Consider the following 15,593-nt stretch of genomic DNA (forward strand, 5'->3'; position numbering starts at 1 on the left):
GATTATGTCTGTTGCTACCTCACAATTGTAAATTTTGCTACTGTTATGAATGAATATGTACTATAAATATCTGATATGCAGGAACTCTGATATGTGACCCCTGGGAAAGGGTCATTCAACTCCCAAAGGGGCCACAACCCTTGAGCATCACTGCTGTATCAGATAGGCTACACCGGTGCTCAGTGATGAGCTACTGGAATTAATATGCCATAACTCAATTGCTGACAGAAGCTGGGAATTTGCATCCATACTTGAAGATACCTAACTTTGAGCAATCGAATAGTTTTAGATACCAGGACCCAAATGCGTTTAGGCAGGGAAGGCTGAAGGACACCCCACCTCGCATCCTCTGGGCTCCACGTACCTAAAGGTAATTCTCAAGTTCAGGTGCCTAAGGCTGCTAGGTTCCCCTATCCCCTATCTCCCCTCCTCCTTTTAGAGGCAGTAGTAGAAGCTCAGAGTTGGAGTGTCCCAGCCGGGGAGAGATAAAGCTGGGGTTAGAACCCGGCTCTAAGGTAGTCACACTGTAGAAGGAGGAACATGCTGGGGATGCTTCTGCAATGTTTGTGGTTTCTGGATCACAGCGAAAGGGCCAAGATGTCCAGCTGAATACACTGTAATCCTCACTAGTCAGGGCCTCCGTCCACTCAAAATCCTGGTCGTCTATACATGCTGGGAGTCCTGGGGCTCCCCTTCCAGGTCCCCAGCAGGAAAGGTCAACACATTCTTGTCAGTAACTCCCTGTGGGATGGAGACAAGCGGCTTCCCCTCTCTGGATCTAGGTTGATTGAGGGGTGCCAGTCTCTGTTGGTCGCCCTTAAGATGTGCTGAGAAAACCAGGCTGGAGACGTGGCCCCGCTGTTCACAGGAGCCAGGTTTGATTCCCAGCACCCACATGACAGCTCTCAATAGTCTGTAACTCCAATTCCAGGAGATCTGATGCCCTCTTCCGACTTCCTCTGTCATCAGACACAGACAAAGCAGCCACACATAAAATAAAACTAAAACAAACAAACAACAAACACGGGGGCTGTAGAGATGGCTCAGGGGTAAAGAGCACTGTCTGCTCTTTCAAAGGACCCAGATTCAATTCCCAGCACCCACATGGCAGCTCACAACTGTCTGTAATGCCAATTCCAAGAGATCTGACACTTTCACACTAATGTACCTAAAATTAAAAAATAAACATGAACAAACAAGAAAAACTGTACTTGAAGTTATTTTTCTTTCCCAAGCCCTGGTCTGGCTTGCTCCCCTACCTGGTTGAGGACCTTCTGTAGGTAGGGTGTACCCATGCGGTCAGCCAAGTGGCGATAGGATGGGTGCGAGAGGAAGAATTTGCGCTCGGCAGCCAAGGCGGCCGTGATATCCTTCTTGCCATCTATGTCCTTCTGGCTCCGGTTCACCACGCCAATATAGCCTGTGGAACAGGGTCAAGGTCAGGGGGCCAGCCTTCCTAGAAGGTTGACGGGAAGCAGGGCAGTTCTGGGAAGGTGGATGGGGAAGGCAGGGCAGCGTCTGCCTACCTCTGCGCAGAGGAAGCAGCTTATTCTCCAGCACGTCCCGAGCGTCTGTGCCCTCGTCCATCAGGTCCAGCTTGGTGATGACCCCAATGGTGCGCTGACCTGGGAAGTGACCGCGGGAGGACTGTCACAGTGGCTCAAGCCCTCACTCAGGGGACTTCATGCACCACCCCCTTCGTCCTCTCTTCACTCCCTCGCCCACTTTGTCATCCAAAGCAGCCAAAATGATGCTGCTGTTGCTGCCATTTCTTTGAGAAAGGATCTGAGTGAAGCTCAGACTGACTTCAAATTTGATACGAATCGACGCTGGGCGGAGGGCTCTGGGTTTAAGAGCACTGGCTGCTCTTCCAAAAGACCCCACTTCAGTTTCCAGCACCCACATGGCATCTCACAACTGTCTGTAACGGTTTCAGGGGATCCAGTGCCGTCTGGCCTCTGTGCAGTCAATGGTGCACAAACATCATGCCAGCAAAGCATCCATATTAATAAAATAACTTCTAAATTATTTCGTAAAAAAATCTGAGGTATATAGCCTGGCCTGGCCTTGAACTCATAATCTTTGTGCCTCCATCTCCTGAGAGATGGGGTCCTGACTGTGCACTACCATACTGGTGCCAAAATCATGTTTTATTGTATTATATTATTATTACTAATTATTAATTTTTTTTTTTAGACAGGTTTTTTTTTGTGTAGTCCTGGCTGTCCTGAAACTCACTCTGTAGACCAGGCTGGCCTAAAACTCAGAGATTTACCTGTCTCTGCTTCCCTAGTGCTGGGATTAAAGGCGTGTGCCACCACTGCCCGAATAAAATGTTTTAATCACACGATGCTAGGTAAGAACCCTAGCCCTGAGCTGCATCCCCAACCAGGCTGAAATGTTTCTTTGGGGTGGGACTTTTAAAAATGACATTTATTTACTTACTTACTTGTTTGTTTGTTTGTGAGGGTGCACCCAAGCCACTACAAACATGAGGAGGTCAGAAGACAATTCCAGGGGTCAGGTCTCCCCTTTCTCCACAATAATTCCAGGGATCAAACTCAGGTTGTCACTGGCAACAAGAACCTTCTCCCACTGAGCCACCTTGAAGGCCCCCTGCCCCCCTTTTAGCTTTTTGGGGTGGGATCTCATGTAACCCAGGCTGCCCTCAAGCTTGTCACGTAGCTAGTGCTGGCTTCAATTCTTGGACCTTCTACGTTCAGGTGAGGCTCCACTACACCCAGCTGAAGTGAGTTTAAAGGTTAATTCTGACCCCATGGCTATTCTACGTAGACTCTCCAGAGACACCCCTAAACTGAAAGTACACCAGTGCTGGGACTTGTGCATCAGCTGCCAGGCAGGAGCCTACCCTGGGGGTCCACCTCCTTGGCGATCTTGAGGGCATCAGAGTTGGCCAGGTCAGAGTTGGCAGGGGACACAGCCAGGATAAGGCAGTTCTCCTTGGTGACGAACTGCATAAGCATGTCTCGGATCTGGAACTCGATATCAGGAGGTTGGTCCCCAACAGGGACCTTGGTCATTCCAGGCAGGTCCACTAGAGTCAGGTTCAGCACTGCACAGAGAGGCAAAGAGGGCGGTGGGGGCGTGGTCAGGCGGGTGGAGTTAAAGAACAGTGTCTGGCTTAAAGAGCATCTACCAGTGAGTGTGGGTCAGAAGTGGGCGGGGTTAGGCAGGTGTTGCTTGAGGTAAGTGAACTTGGAGGACCACAGCACTCAACAAGTATGAAAAATGTGGGGCCGGAAAATTAGCCCAGGGGCGTGGCTAGACAAAGAAGTCAGAAGGAGGATGTGGGGCCAGGTCTCACCGTGGGGCGAGTACACCCGCAGGTTGATGGGCACTGGTGAAATGCCCTTGTTGGTGCCGGTGACCCGGTCAGTCTCAGCCTCGATCTCCAGGCGCACCTCCTCGAAGTCGGTGAATTTCTTCCCTTTGCAGTGCAGGAATTCCGCATATTCTGCTCCGGAAGCCGGCAGGGGAAGGAGAGGAGGCGTCAGACCTGGGAAGGCCCCTGGGTGGAATCCTCCCGAAATCCACCCTTCACCTCCAAACACAGCGGTCCTTGTCTCCATTTTACAGTTTTACACCCACTGTCTAGACTGGGATGGAGGCCCAAGGAGGGGAGGATGACCTTGCTTAAAGTCACTGGGTAGCTTCGGTAGCTAAGGCTGGACTTCACACCTTGGGGAAGAACCACGCCTGGCTGCTGATGGAGGACACGAACCTGTGGTGGAATTAACCAGCTGCAGAACCAGGGGACGCCGGGTGACGATGCCAGAGCCTCGGGGCAAGAAGTCCCTGCAATGAGTTGGAAGTCAGAAGAGGGTCAAATCTGAGGGCAGCTGCTGGGAGACACAGCATCTTACTGAGAACATTAAATCACTGAGGAGGGGCTCCCCGGAGTCACAGCTCCAGGTCACCAACTACTAGACCAGCCACTACCCAGACCTCCCTCAAATATATACCATGTTGGTTCTGAGCCAATAGAAAATCCCTGCCCCCATCCCGGCCACTGTTATTCTGCCCGGGAGGGAATGTAGCACAGGGTAGCCCAAGTGACTAGTGGCCAGTTATATCTCAGCAAAACCTGAGCAGATCTGCCCTCCTCTCTGCCCCTCTGGGCAAGGCACGGCTCAGTTCCTCTTCCCCAGGCCCCATCTGGCTGGAGCTGAAGAGGAGGCAGACGCAGCCCGGAGGAGGCTAGGAACAGAACTCAGCCTTCCTCAGTGCCTGCTACATGCCAGCTGCTTTGTGGGCAGCAGCTCATGGGCTCCAGAAAGTAACCCTGGGAGGGGGACACAGTTACTGTCCCCACTTCACAGATGGAGACACAGCCTCAGCGATGCTACCTCAGATGGCATGACATAGCAGAGGAGACCCTGGGCTAGCTCCAGGAAAGCTCCTGACCTTCAGGCCTCATGCACTCAGCCCCCTCTACGGGACTGCAGAGGGGCCCCAAAGTCATCCCTGTCCTGAGACCTGACAGTCCATACCCAACATTTGCTTGTGCTGATGACAGCTTCAGCTGTCCTTTTGTCTGTCAGCTCTTCTCAATTCCCCAACCCATGACTCTTCCACAGGCTGGCTGGAGGGTGGAGGCCTCTCCAGGAACCAGCCTGTCAGAATTAGCCGGCATGGGATCCCCCAGAACCCAGAAAATGAGGAAGCAGACCAGAGCCTGAGGGGCTGTACTGATCCAGCCAGCCAGCCCCCTGGAAAAGATCCAGGGAGACTCCGAGGAGACAAATACACACTCAGCTCACAACGCTTCCTGCACTCCAGGCTCAGGGCCAAAGGGTTCTAGGAGAACCGACAGGCTCATGGGTCTCAGGTTCAAGGCCCCCCTCTTGGGGCCCTCTCCTGTGCCACCTCTAGAAAAGCAGAGGCTGCTGGGAGTAGCGGGCCACTGGCCTGGGAAAGGAGAGGGAAACTTGGCATGCATTAAGCCTTTCTAGGTACCAGGCAAATGTGTTTCCTTCTTGCTATGCTAATCTACAAAAGGGCAGGGCGGGCATTTTCCGTCCACCACTGTATATTGTGCCCATGCCAGTATTCATGATGTACTCAGTGCATTCTAAGAGAATCCCTAAGTCAGCAGAGATTCTCACTTTATGGATGAGACAAGGGCGGATCAGAGAGGGGAAGTGACAGTGATTCACTCAAGGTCACACAGCCCAGCCTTGCTTCCCCTGAGTTTTGTATTATTCATTTGGGTTTTGGTGTGATTTGGGTCTTACTGCTGCTTCTTTTGTTCTCCGGTGCTGGACCTCAAAACCACAGCCTCCTCCGTGACAGGCAAGTACTCTACCATTGAGCTGTACACTCCAGCCCCAGGTCTGGCATTCAAACCCAAGTGTCTGTTGGACCCAAGAGGCTAGAAACATCCTCTGTCCCTCTGTGCCACCCCCTAAACCCAAGAAGCCAGACTTAGCTTTTTATATAATTGAATTGACTCTGATCTGTGCCAGGCCCTGTGCTGGGCCGTGGGGATGAGAGATGAGTCACCCAGCTCCCCACCCAAGGCTCTCACACTGCGGTGGAGACAGACAAGTAAACAGATCACACAACGCAGCCTGTGGCAGGACAGAGCTGGCCAGGCAGGCCAGGGAGGGAAGGAGTCCCAGCCCAGGGGGACTTCCTGCCTCAGGGTCCCAGCCTTTACTCAGCGATTCCTTGGGGGAGGGCCATCCCTCTCTTCGGGGTTTCCAGGATTGTGGAGGTAGCACACTTGTTTTTACAGTGGTTTTGGTGGGTGTAGGGGCCTTAGGTCCACCCTCTTCCTCACCAGCTGCTTGCCAAGCAAAACCATGGCAACAGCAGTTGCTGTGGAAACTGCAGGAGGGGCTGGAAAGGATGGACTCCCCATAGAGAGCCCTCCCCATGTAGAGATGTGGACCCTCCCTGAAGTTATTCCTTGAGAGGCCTCCCCGTGAGCAGATGTGCCCAGCCAGGCCTGCACGCCTGACGACAGAGGGCTCTGGAGAGTCCTGTAGAGTGTAGGGATTCCAAGGTCCACCTGAGGAGGTTGATGGCTGCTTAGGGTGTGGCCTAGTCGCTGCCTCAGAGCTGAAGCCTCTAAGCAGCAGAGGCCAAGACCAAGTTTTCAGAGGGCCAGGTAGATGTCAGGAGCCCAGGCTTTCTAAGTGAGGCCCGCTCAGCCTATGTCAGAACCCATGCGGCAGCCTGTTAAAAGTGCTGGTTCCTTAATGGGCCACATTCAAATCTCCAAGGATAGGCCACTAATCAACAAGATCCTGTCTGCTTGTCATGTTTTCTTTCACTACAGCCTGCTTGTCTTAGTAATTAAGAGACAGTGCTAGGCAGAAGCCATGGGTTCAAATCCCATCCCCGCCTTTCCCTTGCCTGGTGCCCTTGGGCTCATTCCCTCACCCTGAGTCAATTTGTGCTCAGCTATGGCAGAATGTCATGCATGGTTGTTACAGGGTTTGTGGGGGCCTCTCAGCAGAAAGGCTGAGCCCATGCCCAGGACATGGAGACCACAGGAGCTACCAAAGAAGGTCTCTCATTTTCAGCCTCCTGTAGGAATATCCCCAAGTTTTAGCAAGAAATCTGAAACCCCACAGAAACCTCTGCCTCACCTCCTCTAGGTACTAAGATGAAAACAAGGAAAACAGGGGAATAGAGAGAACTCCCCCATCACTGTCCGGAAGGTAGGACTGAAGCCCAGAGAGGTCAAGGATCTGTGAGGACACACAGCAATGGAGAGTGGCTGAAGGAGACAGGACCCAGGAAGCCACACACCTGGACAGACAGCAGACAGGAAAAGGAGGTCCCCATATGCAGACACAGAACCTGACACAGACTAGGTGCTTCAGTCAAAGCCACTAGAAGGAATGGCTCTGTGGCTCTTTCCTGCTTCTTGGACACACTGTCCCGCTATAACTCTCTGTGAAGGGCCAGCATCTCTGACCCAACCTCCGGTCAGAGCCACCATTGCACCTCCTGTTCAGGCCAAGGGACAGCAGAGCAGGTGTCTAGGGAAAGTATGCGGGCTCCTCAGCACCAGAGGCCAGCGCTGAGCCCAGCATGGGAGGGCAGCTGGTGGCCTGCCAGCTCTCCCACTCATTTCGAGCAGATGGTGGTTTCACAGGGAGGCCTTGCTTTGCAATCTGCAGAGCCACCTTCAAACCTGAGGCACAGAAGGGACAAAACAGACGCCTCTCAAGACCTCCAGCACCACCTACTTGCTCACTAAATCGGCACTGTCATCCCCTTGCCAGAGAGGCAAGAAACACCACCTCAGGAGTGACCTCCACTCTACTCCAGGCCCTGAGGCCTGGGGCCAGAGTGTCCTGACTTCCAGGCGCTGCTTAGGTGTAAATGATGACGAGAAATAACTTGTCTGATTTGACAGGTGAGCATTCTTCTGTCTTGTGTTTGTTGGGCTCTGACAGGAGACAGGTCTCACACTGTCACTTTTGGGATGTGGACAAGTGACCATCCCTCTCTGTGCTTCCTTCTCACCAGCCAACGGATGCCTCTGGGGCTTCCTGGAGGTAAAGGCTGAACGAGGGACAGCTATTAAGAGTGCATGGGTGCTCAGCCAGGGAGGGAGGTAGAAAGTGGGTTTCCAGCCTGGCCAGAAGAGTAAGGGGTGGCCTGGAAGAGCAAGAGGGATCTCAAGGACAAATGGAGCTCCTGAAAGTGGCAAGCAGGGCTGGCCGTGCTCCAAGGTGATCTGAAGCGATGGGCAGAGATTTTTGTCAGCCAAGAAACACACGGGGTGTAGGTGAGGCTGCTGCAGACAACAAGTCCTTCTCTGTTCCCGGGGCCCCGGGAGACCTAGGAGGCTTGAGGCAGCCCACATGCTGCAGCTTTTAAATATCGCCCTGACGTTTGACCATTTCAGGGCAGTCCAGCCTTGGTCTCCCTTCATGTGAGAACGGTCCCAGAGCAGGGACTGGGTGGGACCTGCCTCCATGTCACAGTGTCCAGGCTGAGTGCTCATGGGACGGACACCATGTTGAGGACACTGAGGTTGGGTGAGGAACTCTTCCACAGCTCACTGCGTGGCAGAGGACACTGAACCACAAAAAGGAAATTGTTGTACAAGATCACGGTGCAAGTTGGTGATGGGGTGGGACCCCTCACAGGAATGTTCACCCTTCCTGGTCCCCGTCCCGTTCCTTCCCATGTCTTTCCATCCATGCCTCCTCCCTTCCTCCCTCTCTTCCTCAATCCTTCCCTTCCTCCTTTCTTTCCTTTCCTCTTTGTGTTGATTACACTAGGAAGTTACGTTTTCAAAACGGAAATCGTTTCCCCTTCTCCACCTGATTAAAGAATTAAGATTTTAGCTAGGTGGTGGTGGCACACACCTTTAATCCCAGCACTCAGAGGCAGAGGCAGGTGGGCCTCTGTGAGGTAAAACCTGACTGTCGTCCTGGCCCTGAGACAGCCCCCGCAAGCATCGTTAGCACCAGTGGCTGCTGACTATAGCCAGCCTCCTCCAACAGAGGCCCTGAAATCTGCCGAATCCTGAGCTTTCTTTTGGGGGTGATGCAAATGTTCTAAAATTAGTTTATGAGGATGTTTGCAGAACTCTGTAAATACACTAAAAATCATTGAATTGTGCACTTTAAATGGGGAGGTTTTATGGTGCATAAATCACACAGCAATGAGGCTGTTTAAGAATCTGTCATCCTGGCTGGCTGGCATAGCACCAGGGGGAAGAAAAATTGAGGCTCAGAGGGCAGAAGTCACATGACCCTCAGCTCCTACAAGCCATCAGGGCCATCTCCCAGGATACCCGTACAGATGCTTTTGGATTGGTATTTTCTCCAACTTCCCTTCCAGAAGTGTGTCCCTGCTCAGAGCCTCGGTTTCCCCAGCAGTGAACTGGAACTCAGCACAGCAGCTGAGTTCTGGGACCCTTGAGATGATGCCAGGAGAGCCTGGCTGTGGAAAGCCTGGCTGTGGAGGACCTAACCCAGGGTGCCCACTGGGGGCGCTCAAAAGCCTGCCTTCCTCTGGCTCAGTGTTCTCCGCTGAGTGCTGGGGACTCAGGCAGGTGAGAGTCCTGCCTAGCTAGATGTCCCTCCCCGCTCTGGTTCTTGCCTCCTTGCCCCTCTAAGAGCAGGTGCAGGGCGCCCGGGCAACAGGAGAATGGAGAGGCACTAAACAGACGCTCTATCTTCTGTCTCCATAGTGTTAGGGCTAGGTTACCGTTTCCAGACCCCCAGCCTCCTTTCTTCTATGCTTTGAGCTCCACCCCGCAAGTGGAACAGGGTCAGGACAATGACACCGGGCATCAGGGAGGGCATCTGGAGTTGGGGTAGGCTGGTGAGACTTGGAGGTCAGAGTCAGTGGGAGAAGATGGGGGCAGAGAGCAGAGAAGACAAACTGTGTCAGAGAGCCCTTACCCCATTTCCTCCATGAACTGCCACCTAGTCAGAGACCAGCATGTGCTGGCTGAAGATGATCTGGCCACCAGGGCTCAACTGGGAACCTGGGGCTCAGTTTTGAGGGGACAGGGTCCAAAGAAGGCTTAGAATAGGAGAGATTAGGAGGAGGGGAGCGCCTGTTCCCTGCTGGTCCGCCAAGGCTAGGCTGAGGGAGGTCACAGGTGGCTGGCGTGGGGGTTCACATTATGGGGCTTGGGGACTGAACTCCGAGTGTGTTGGCTGGGGAAGCTGGTCCTGGGGCCTCTGTCCAGGACACTGGGCATCTAGCACTTAGGAATCTGCCCTAAGCACTGTCCAAGCCAAATAGCCCATTTCCTTATCTCCTGTAGAAATTCCAAGCCTCCTAAGCCTTCTTGGTCCCCAGACTTCTATCTCAGAAGGGGTATGAGTCACAGAGACACCCAGAAGGAGGACGGAGCAGGGGTTGGGGGGTTGAGTATGAGCAGGCATGTGAGAATGCCTGGCCTAGAAGCCGGGGACCTGTTTGTTCTTCATCTTTGATTCAACTGCTGTGTGGCTTCAGGCAGGGCTACTCCCTTCTCTGAGCTATTCTGAACGCCTGCAATCAGAATCCAGTTTTCCTGCCACTTGCTATTGATTCTGCAAAGACAGAATCTGTCCTTAGTGCTGTCCTTAGGCGTGGGAAACAGCCCACCCATCTTGAGCCTACATCATTATGCCTATGAGTAAAGACCTCCAGCGTCCAGGAGAAAATGGCCCTCATTTCAGGGGTCGCCAAGAGAGAGAACCTTTCTGGAGCCATAGATAATATGACAGTTAGAGAGTTTACATGTGAAAGTAAGGAGGAGCTGTGTGGTGCAAGATGGGATGAGAGGGGTCAGGGCAGCCTGAGTGAGGGGCCTCCTGTCCACACTTGAGATGGGTTTGCCAAGGGCAGACTGTACTGCCTTCGGCGGTTCCTCGCCCTGATTTATAACAGCAATCCTTGGACATATGGCACGTGGGCCTCTGCTCTGCTCCTGCCCACACCTGTCAGCACTGTGCCCACACCTGGCGTTCTGTACCGATGCCCTACCTGGATACTCACTACCCAAACCGAGCAAGCCAGGGTACCCACCCTCTGACCCCAGCCAAGCCCAGGAAACTCTACTCTCCTGGCGCCGGGATCAAATGCCGTCTGCCAGGGTCGCCTTTCATCCTTAGTTCTCTGGTCCACCAGGACTGCCGGTGGGGAGGAGGGAAGATGTCCAGCCCCAGTGGTGAGCTCCACACAGAGCTCTGAGGGAGACCATGGGGGGGCGGGGGAGAGACCAGTGACTGCCTTCCTCCAGCTTCTCCCCACACCTGGCATGGCTCATCCCCTCCTCCAGCTTCTCTGTCCTACCTAGTCTTAATCTAGGTCAGCCTTAACGCCACTTCCTCAGGGGGAGCCCAGGACATGTCCCTTTTCTCTGTCCACCCCAAGCTAGGGTCTCCTTGTCTCAGATGTCTGAGATGTCTTCTCAGCTTCAGTCTCCAACTCTGAGAAATGGGCTCACTAAGAAGGTGATCAGAGAAAGAATGAACTTAACATTTGAAGGGTGGGCAGGCTCCCGTAGGATATGGAGATCAATGCAGAGAAGGGCAATGGAGGCCAAAGCTGTGGAGCCGGGGAGCAATCATTACCTCTCCCTGCGTGGCTGTTGGGATAGGGCAGGAGCTTACTTACCACCCCTGCCCCACCCAGATAGAGAAAACACATCCCTCCTCCCTCTGTGTCTTCTCAACCCTCAACAAGGTCTCACGGAGGACATGCTGTTACTGTACCCATTTTACAGATGTGAAAATAATAGCCAGGGTCAGAGGAGACCACCTGGGGCTGTTGCAGTTGCTCTCCCACTGTTTCTCCCCCAACCCCTTGGCTGAGGGCAGAAGACAAGTGCAAACCTGCCATGCTAGCCTGGAGGAATGCTGGGGGACAGGGCACGTAGGTGGCCCCACAGTGCAGCAGAGAGTGTGCTGAGGCCACCAGGAAATGCTAGAGAGCCATGGGGGTCCACAGACGCTCCTCCAGCTGCATTACCCAGTATGATTTCATCTACTCTCATGGGACCAAATCCCATGTCTACAGTAAGAACTTCCAAATTCACATTTCCTGCGTGCCTTGCCCCCGGCTCCACACCACCAGGAGATGTCTAGGGCATCTCTGGCTCAAGGCTGACTCCCTGCTGCCTCAAACCGACCCAGCACCCCACTGGTCCCTCAGGTCACTCCTCCCAGGCTCCCGACTGCACTACTGCCATCAGCCCTGACCCAGAAGTCATCCTTGATTCCTTCTCAGCCCCCCCCCAACTCGCTCTCCTGTCTACCAGCGAGTGGGACCTGGCCCCAGACAGACCTCAGCCCACATTCTTTGCCATCTCCAGAGGAGCCTCCTTTGTCCTGTCTCTTGCTCCCTTCCCATCACACATCTGTCAGAATCATCTTAAGTCATCCCACCACTCAGGAGCCTCCAAGGATAATGAAAACAAGCCCAGTCTCCTCACAGATGGAGGCCCTGTATATGCCTGTCCCATCGCTCCTGCCTGAGCAAGTGCCAGCCATAGTGGTTCCTGTCTGTGTTTTAAACTGATTCTTTCCTACCCCAGACCCTTTGCATTTGCGATTCCTGGGCCTGGGATTTTCCTCCGGCTCCTCACAGGACCTGGCACTGCTTGCTTCTCCTAGGCGTGACCTTCCTCTCAGCCCTCCGTGTGGACCACAGCCCTGTTCCCTCCGGGAGACTGACCATGTCTTCCAGTAGTCTCCGCTTCTCCCTCTGGAATGCCCAGCTTCACCCTCACCCAAGACCCTCTAGTGTGGCCACCGTGGACCCTCCAAGAATGACTGCTAAAGGACTGAAGGAGCTGGCCTCCGTCTCCCACATCTGTAACAGGGTGGTGAAAGAAAGAGCAGAGACCCAAACAAGTGCTAGCAGGGTCCTGGACAGCTGCTGGGTCACCTCCATTGCAGCGCTGACACCAGGTCCTCCTGGGTGCCTGGGAGCCTGGCTGGCCTGGGTTAGCTTTTTTCCTCTGGGGAGTTTTCCACTTCCTCTCCATGGGGGATTGGTGCTCTGGAAGCCCCAGGAGAAAGAGCTGTTGTTACCATGTTCACCGGTCTGGGGACCCAGAGCTAGGTGGAGAGGTCCAGAATCCGTGAGGGCACAGGTAGGGCTGGCTGGAATCTAACCCTGCCCTGGCCTCCCAGCCCTGGCCTCCCCACTAGCTTTTAGGACTCAACACTGCTTTCCACTTGCTCCTCAGATTTGGGAGCAGTCCTCCTCCTCTGCCCCAGACCTGCATCTAGATGCTCTTTTCTGTCCTCCTGGCCAGACTGTGGCCAAGGGCACTGGGGTTCAAAGGGCAGAATCCAGGCCCTGTTCTGCCCCTTGACAGGTAAACAGCTGTGACTGTCTGGGCCAGCCTGCTGCACTGCAAGAGGGCACGAGGGCCAGGGAGAGGTTCCCAGTCTAACAGACTCTCAACGATTCTCTTCCATGGGTTCAGTGAATGGCTTTTGTACCGTTTTAGGAGGTCAAGGTAAGCTCCCGGGGTCCCCATCCTTCAGACAGGAATCCAGAGGTCCACACTTCAGTCAGTCCCCATGACCAATGCAGGCCCAAGATGGAGTCTGGCAGGTCTCACCCTTTCTAAATATGTGACCTTGAGAAAAGCAGTTAAGTTCACTTGGCCACCTATAACACCACTGTGTCCACTTCCCAGGGGCTGCCAGGCAATGGGGGGCGGGGAGCTCTGTGGTGTTCCCCAGTCTGCACCCCTCACCAGAGCACATAGTCTGGCAAACGCTCAGTGGGAGAGAGATGGCACTATGGTTTACACACTCACTGAAAAGTGCTGGGCATCCTTGCATGCCACTCTCTGCAGGCCGCCACAGCCCCCCACCCCCAAGCCATGACTGCTGAGCCCCTGGGAAGGGGCTCATCTATATGGTTTCTGGTCTGTATCTGCAGCTCTGGGGTCACATGATCCAGAGACAGCTGCTTCTCTCTGTGGTTCCAGGTCCACTGTGGCATGTCCACATCCCACGAATACACGGTTCTACTCAGGTCCTCTTCCTCTCCCCAGGGTGGGGGTTTGCAGTGGCTTCTTGGGACGTGTGGCATCAGCCAGCCAGTCTGTCCATACTACACCGAGGTTTAGTAAAGGCAAGTGACTTGCCCAAGGTTTTCCAGAACCTGCCTTAGGCCCAGCTGTCACCCCACAGAACTCTCCTTCCTCTGGAAGGGGGGGCTGCTGCTTCACTCTCCCTCATGCCAATCATCTCCTTAGCCATGAAGGTCATTGCAAGAAATCGAGACTTTCTAGAAAGATGAGAGGGAGTCACGCCGGTGAGGGGTCAAGGGCAATTCTCCAGTCTCTTCCTGGGCCTGGCAGCCCCCTCCCCTTCACGCACCTGAGCTCATAGAATGACCCGCTCTTTCTAAGAACCAGAAATGCCACCTCTGTCCTCCCTTGCTCCAAGGGAGCCTGAGAGCGGGTGTCACGACCCTGCCTGAGCCCCTAAGTCCGACACCCTTTGTCTCTGAGACTGCCCCCCACTCTGCCACCTGGCCTTCCCAGCGCCTTGTGGGATCAGAGGCCGGAGGAGGATTAGGTTCTGCAATGGCTCACCTCCCCCGCCCCCCCCTCCCCCGTCCCTGCCCCGCCATCCAGCCTCCTGGACTTAGTCATCTCTGCCCTCTGCCGCCTTTTCTCTCCATCACAACCCTTCTGCCAGGCCAGGGGAGGATGCTGACAGGCCGCCCCCTCCCAGGGGGCGGCGAAGCCAGGGGCCGGCTGCCGGGGAGAGGCTCACAAGCCGCTTCTCCTCCCCCCCTTCCCTTCCTAGCACCGCAGCCCGCGCCTCCCCCTCCGCCGCGCTGCGCACGGATGGCGGCGGGAGCCGCAGAGGTGTGTGTGTGCGTGTGTCCCTATGTGTGTGTCTGTGCGTGTGTGTGTGTGTGTGCGTGTGTGTGTGTGTGTGTGTGGTGTGTGAGCGCGCGCGTGCGTGTGCGGGGCGGGGGAGGCTATGCCTGGTCCCCAGTGCCTACGGGGCTGTGTCCTTTTCTAAGGACTGGGGGAGGGGGCTGTCCCCTGTCACGACCAGGAATTCCCACGGGGGCAGAGCCGGTTCCACGGAGCCTAGAAAGGGGACAGTGCCCTCCGGGTGCTGTCAGCTCTCAGCGAGGCGCTGAGTAATGCGGCCCCCTCAGTGCGGGTGGTGGGGATCAAGGACAGCCCTCTGCCCGGGTCGCTCTGTGGAGGATGGGGTGAAGGAGGGGGCGTGAGTGGGGGGGACTCCACCGATGTCTGCGGGCTGGCGGGGGCGCTGCGGACCCCAGGGCTCGAATGGGGGGCGGGGGCGCTTGGTCCGCTGAAGCAGCACCTAGCCCGTCGGAGCCCGGGGCGGGGACCCGGGGAACTGGGGCGCGTGAGTCCGCGCCGCTCCTACCTGCCCACGAAATTCTCCAGCACCGAGCTCTTGCCGGCGCTCTGACCGCCTACCACGGCGATCTGCGGCAGGTCGAGGTCCGCGTTCTGGCCGATGGCGGAGAAGGCGTCCTGGAGCCGGTTAACCAGCGGGATGAGATCTTCCATGCCGCGGTTGCCCATGGCTGCGGCGGGCCCGGCGGGCTGCGATCCCGGACGCCGCTTCTGCTCCGGCTCTTGGCCCCCGGCTTCGTGGCTGCAGCCGAATATCCCGACTGCGTGCGCCGCGGGTCCCCCGCCCCTCGGGGATCCGAGCGGAGCGCTTCTCCAGGCCGCCGCTAGATGGCGCGTGGGGCTCACAGGCTGGTCACCCTGCGCAGACGCAGCATGGAGCATCATGGGTGTTGTAGTTTTCTCCTTCTGCAGCTTTCGGGGCGATTTACCTGTGTCTCTGGAATATGGATGCTGCACCAAAGCTATTTTTGGTGATGAGAGGTGCTGATTTATAGGTGCTAACTCTGGTGGTCATGATTACTTTATTTTAGCAGTCATTTCCAGTGGAGAAACTGAGGCCTTAGAGGAAAGACCTGGCCACCTCAAGGTTGCGGTCAGCTGACTAAAATCAGCCCTAGTCCACTTAACCTTGGACGCTTTCTATTCTAGGTTCTGATATTAATTAATAACCTGCAGTGGGGCTGGAGAGATGGCTCAGCAGTTAAGAGCACTGGATGATCTTCCAGAG

General features: G+C 55.1%; 1 protein-coding gene across 19 annotated transcripts in view; it reads right to left on the reverse strand.

The window, feature by feature from the left end:
- The window catches only part of Dnm1 (dynamin 1), a 42,563-nt gene extending 27,407 nt beyond the window's left edge, over positions 1-15,156 (reverse strand). For 11 of the 19 annotated variants that reach the window (XR_009593804.1, XR_009593803.1, XR_009593802.1 and 8 more), the window contains exons 1-6: positions 14,874-15,152; positions 3,743-3,816; positions 3,326-3,475; positions 2,870-3,073; positions 1,527-1,625; positions 1,260-1,420 (exon numbers count right to left, since the gene is read on the reverse strand). Coding sequence is in view for 13 of the 19 variants with exons in the window: in XM_021657300.2 (XP_021512975.1) it covers positions 1,260-1,420; positions 1,527-1,625; positions 2,870-3,073; positions 3,326-3,475; positions 3,743-3,816; positions 14,874-15,034 (849 nt within the window). In the remaining 6 variants the exon portion in view is untranslated. Of the gene's footprint in view, positions 1-1,259; positions 1,421-1,526; positions 1,626-2,869; positions 3,074-3,325; positions 3,476-3,742; positions 3,817-14,873 lie in introns of all 19 variants that reach the window. The other 8 variants (XM_021657226.2, XM_021657147.2, XM_021656907.2 and 5 more) reach the window with 2 other exon arrangements.
- Positions 15,157-15,593: the final 437 nt, after the last annotated feature.

The sequence above is a fragment of the Meriones unguiculatus genome, chromosome 8 (assembly GCF_030254825.1).
Source record: "Meriones unguiculatus strain TT.TT164.6M chromosome 8, Bangor_MerUng_6.1, whole genome shotgun sequence".
NCBI classification, from domain to species: domain Eukaryota; kingdom Metazoa; phylum Chordata; class Mammalia; order Rodentia; family Muridae; genus Meriones; species Meriones unguiculatus.